The 5,208-nt window shown below is 41.6% G+C and overlaps 1 protein-coding gene across 1 annotated transcript; it reads right to left on the reverse strand.

Annotated features, from left to right (window-relative positions):
* Window positions 1-447: 447 nt before the first annotated feature.
* On the reverse strand, window positions 448-4,212 carry LOC124700300 (probable tyrosine-protein phosphatase DSP2). The gene is made up of 5 exons (XM_047232453.1): window positions 3,843-4,212; window positions 3,675-3,768; window positions 1,232-1,289; window positions 1,093-1,136; window positions 448-1,006 (listed from the first exon to the last, which is right to left on the reverse strand). Exons 1-5 carry the CDS (start codon window positions 4,130-4,132, stop codon window positions 833-835), a joined length of 660 nt encoding a protein of 219 aa, XP_047088409.1. The 5' UTR covers window positions 4,133-4,212; the 3' UTR covers window positions 448-832.
* Between the last annotated feature and the right edge of the window lie 996 nt (window positions 4,213-5,208).

Genomic DNA, 5,208 nt, shown 5'->3' on the forward strand with positions numbered 1-5,208 from the left:
ACTAGAAATTATAAGATGAACTGTAAGTGGGATTTGTGGGCGGAGACGAGTTACATGATCTGCCTAGAGAAAGAACCTTTCCTTGCTTTGGTAGCACACGGACATGCTTAGAGTTATTCCCTCTTTTTTTATTTACATCGCGTTCTAACTTCAAAGTTTAGTCAAAGTTAAACTTTATAAAGTTAACATATGTATAATGTAAAAATATATTGTACTAGAACCATTCTAAGGTATATTTTCATATTATATGCATTTGGTATTGAGAACGTTGATATTTCTTATATTGTTGGTTAAATTTTGCAAAGCAAATAAAAATGGAGGGACCAATGCTAGCTGGTAGCTAGTATCATCAGTCATTCTTACGTTCAGCTGCTAATACTACTTGCTTCTACTTCACATTTCCTCATGTTTTTTATGCCCAACCCCAGCCTAATTTGACCAATGCCATGCTTACAATTTCGGATTAATTTAGCTGAATTGATGCAAAGAGCCAAGCTTTCTGCATAGCAATGCCGCTCAACTACAGAGATTCAGTACCCCAAAACAATGGTGAATCGCTCTCAAGAGTGACCAAAAAAGAAGAGAAAACCTCTGGCACTCCTACCCCACAACTTTCTGGTTCTTAGGATCTGCAGGGACCTGAGCAGGAAAAAATAGAGCTCGCAACTTCTTCTTCATCTTTGTTTCTGCTAAGGCTTCATTCACTATCTCATGGATTCATTCTAAGGGTTCCAAAAATTATTCACTGCTGAATCGGTTCAGTGACCGCCGGAAGACAGGTTGGAGATTTACTAAGAATCTGGGAGGACGGTTGGGACGAGCGATGCCTTGGTTAACAATGTGAAGGGGTCAGATGCTTCAAGCTTGAGACGTCAAACAGTTCCATGAATCTTAGATCAGTGCTCCTCACTTTCGCAGCGGCGAAGCGCTGATACTCGTCAAAGACCGAAGATAGGCACCATTTGTGCAACTTCCTCATGCATCCAACGACGCATCCAGTTCGGTGCTGCAGAAACATGTGCAGGTATTGAACAGTGAGCATAAAGTCTAGCACATACCAGCTCTGAAGTACTAAAGTAGAATTAAGTTTACCTTGCCTCTCTTGCAGTGAATAAGGAGCGGTTGATTTCTTATGTCTGGATCAAAGTAAACGAAAAGGAGTAAGAGAGATGAAATGATGTGATGAAGGTCTGTGAGGTGTGCAGACAGTGTCGTTATAAAGATGAATTACCTAGGACAACTTTTAGTGCCTCCCGTATTTTCTCGTCGGGTATTTCAACAAATGGTTCCTGCAGTTACAGAGTTTCAGGAATTATGAGGCCACGGATCACACTTTTGAATGTAAACGAGTGGAATAATCAGGACTTTAGATGAAACACTAGCTAGATTATTACATACGCATAATGACCTGCTGCAACACGAAATGTGGTGCATAGAGTTACAAAATCCGATATCTACGAAAATCACTGGCAGAAACTAGAAATTCGGTCATAGGACTGAAGAAAAATGTACCAAGGTCCACCCAAGTCAGAAAAATAAGTAGATAACCAATTCCTTGAAAACTGTCTGCCGGTGACCTTATCCGTGCCCCAGTTTCTTTCTTTGCTTGTTTTAATGAATTATCTATTTTATTGGAGAAAAAACCCAACTTTTATCTGTCTTCCTGTCAAGATTATGGAATGAGGTCAACCATCCAGATCCGCACGCATCAGCTATGTTTGCCCGGATAGGAGTACAAACTACAGTTGGATGTCCCTGTTAATTTTTTATATTTACAAAATGGTCACTGGTGCCTACGCTGACCAAACCGTAGATTATAGACAATCTATGGCCCGTAGAAAAACAGGAAGAAACAAACCATTTTTTATGAACACTTTCTATTTAATTTTGCATTATGTCATGGAGGAGCTTCAAGTTCGAGTATAAACAGAGAAATAATAGGAATGATTGCTTTTTTATTGTAATTCATAGCATCAACCTAGATCAAGAAAAAAAATTAACACTCCAAATAAAATGGACTACTAATAGCATCAACCTAGAGAAAAAGTATGTTTCCCTTCAAACATTGTTGCACCATTTTTTTCAAAAAATCAGGACACTTCATATCCCAACAATTTATTGCAACTTTTGTTCTGAAGTTTAACATAGTTTTTCCTGAAAAGGCATAACCGAAATGTATGGAATTGTTCCGAATGAGAGTAAACATTACATGTACAGTCAGGATAACCAGCAAGAACTCATGGAGAGTATGCTTATGCTTCCATGGTTTGATGCACATATAAGCATCATACATGGATCAGATACAAAGCACTAGAAATGTACATGGTCACAAGACTCCAAATTGCTTTCATAAGAGAACATGACAACATGTGACAACAACAATGAAAATGGTTTCACCTAAAAGTGGTTTCTCAAGGCTGACACTAGCACATACTATATGTGGTGTCCAGTGATCTAGCCAACAAACTGTATTACTGTTGAATCCTAGCATGAGAAATTAGAGTCTATGTTAGTCATTTTCTGTTGCCAGTAAGAAGAATATAATTTCATTTTCACTGGGAAGAATTCAACTTATTGTCCATGCTCATTTTCATCTGCTAGCTATGGTGAATAGAGCAGTTTACAGATCTCAAAATACTGCGGCGGATCTAGGACAGCCCAATGTGTGGATCGATGCACGTTGTGCTATTATTGTGTCGTATGATTGTACCATACTGACATGCGACCTTGGTTGCAAACACTGATAGGCCCCCGGTATGTGCAGTCGGTTATGGTGGTTTAGCGAGCCCATATGGATTAGGTTGTCAAATACTGAGTCGGAACAACTTGTGGTGCTGCATGCATCAACCAACGATTTTAATTCACGAAAATTGTGCTTAGCCTGTTGTGAGTTGGGACCATCAAAGATGCTTATAAAAATCCAGAAGTCATATGGCATGAATAGGAGTTGCAGGACCCATGAACTGCTCATACTGAAGTCTAAACAATAAAATTCCTGTACCAAAGAAATTAAACCTTTTTTGCTAGAAAAGTATAAAAAAATAACAAATGGTCGATGAAGAAACTACTACTTTGTACTTGTGCAGAGAACACCAGTCAAACAAGAAACGAAACAGAAGAAAAGAAAACGAATTAAGAAAAGTAAATGAAAAGGGAACTCCAATAGTATAATGAAGATGCTCTCTGCCAAAAGGGATGTATGATGCATAATCATTGGTCAATTACCTTGGAGTTACAGGAACACACCAATTAAAAACCATTAGGAATCTTGGGAAAATAATTTTTCAGATAAGTAACACAGCTGGCTGAATTTGTCAAAACAATGCTGAAAGGGACAACTGTCGATAATGTTGTAGATGGTGGGTGTATCATGTGCCTTTGGTGTGCTTAGGCAAGCTAGTCAGTTGATAACAAATAAGTTTGTCCCACGGATGCATTGGATTCTCCTCCAAATCATCTAGGTACAGTGCATGTACTAGTACTAATCTAGGATGGACCGCACGACATGATCAAGGACCTTGGCAAACGATTCTTGTGTGCTACCGAGAATAATCGTGTTTACCTACCCAGTACTGCGATTCTTCTTCTCCAAGAATTGACATCGACGAAAACTTGAAAAGCAGCGAATTTGGTTTATAAAGAAAGGCATAGGGAAATTGTTCATCTTCAGTTACCTTGCGGCCCTCGATTCCGAACTGGTGGAGCTTGATTCCACTCTTGGCGAGGAACTCCTTGTTCGTCTCCGGGTACGGCTCCGGGCACAGGTACCTGAGCAACAAGAACGTCAGTCAGGAACAGAGCACCAATTTGCATACGCAGCAGCGGAGTGGAGAGATCCTCACACGATGGAGCGGAGGTTGAGGGACTTGAGGAAGCGGAAGTTGGCGGCCGCCGGGAAGCCGGAGCGGTAGATGCCGTCGTCGACCATGGCGAAGTTGAGCGGCGGCACGAGCGTGCCGTCGTCGCAGGCCCCTGCCGCCGCCGACAGCGACAGCGGCGGCATCGGCGGCGGCATGGGGAAGATCTTGGGTGGCTTCTCGTGCTTCCAGAGCTCGAGGCCGCTCATCTCCATGGCCTCCTCCCGCTGCTCCGCCTCCAGGGCCCTCTGCTTGGGCATGATTTCCAGCTTCATAGCTTTTCGCTCGCTCGCACGCACGCACGGGGAAGGGCAGAAGCGTAAAATTCGCAGGAGGATGGTGTGCGTGATGGCTTGAGCGGTGTGGGTGTAATGGCCTAACCGGAAGCCTGGTTATTTATAGGAGAAGCTCGAGAGAAGGAAACTCCGAAAAGTTGAGGAGGAAAAGGTGGGTAATTGGAGTGGAACTCTGAGAAAAAAGTGTGATGGTTTTTTTTTTTTTGAGATGAAAAGTGTGATGGTTATTGATGGGGAAAGGAGAAATTTGGGGATAAGGAGATGATCAATGTGCAATGGTATGAGATCTCAAGTGGCGCAATTGGCTTAATTGTACCTGTGTGATGGTTTAATCCGATCACACGAAGTCTTGTTTTCCCTGCAAAACGAGTCCTATGGGAATGGGATTGTGTCTTCTGTTGTTGTGTAAAAATAAATAAAATCTGATCAATGGATATATGATGGGGTAGGGTGGATGGTAGACTATGTAGTGATTCAACAAGTGAGTAGACGACAACTTTTCTGATGCCAAAAAGATGGATCAAGCATCCATACAAATGTCGAGATCATCTTATCGGTTCGGTAGTACAAACACACGTCGGTGTTCCGTGTAGCGTGTGTGGAACTCTCTTCGTTTCCCTTTCCTTAATGGTGAGGACAACGATAGGTCGCGGATCACTGACGCCAAACCTATATTCTTGCTTTTGAGCCGGGGCCTCCGTGTAAAATAGACTTATCAGAATGTCAACACTCTAGGTAACTTTGATGTGAAAAAGGTGAAATTTTGGGATGGTGATTTTATTAATGTATGTTCTGAGATCTATAGTATCACATAGTTCAAATTTCTCATGTGGGAGGTTGAGGGCTTAAAAATCATGGGGTATGGCCAATTGGTGGACTCATGGTCATTCAACTTGTGTATAGGTTGCATTTTTATTTGGATGCATGGATAATCGATTGAGCACACCTATAAATGTTGGAAATCGTCATATCCAACATGCACTAGATGTGTAAATTTATTTCTATTGCAGCATTTGTGGAACTACCTCGTCCCCTCGATGATAAGATGGTTGATG

Source organism: Lolium rigidum, chromosome 1 (assembly GCF_022539505.1).
Source record: "Lolium rigidum isolate FL_2022 chromosome 1, APGP_CSIRO_Lrig_0.1, whole genome shotgun sequence".
Taxonomy (NCBI): Eukaryota; Viridiplantae; Streptophyta; class Magnoliopsida; order Poales; family Poaceae; genus Lolium; species Lolium rigidum.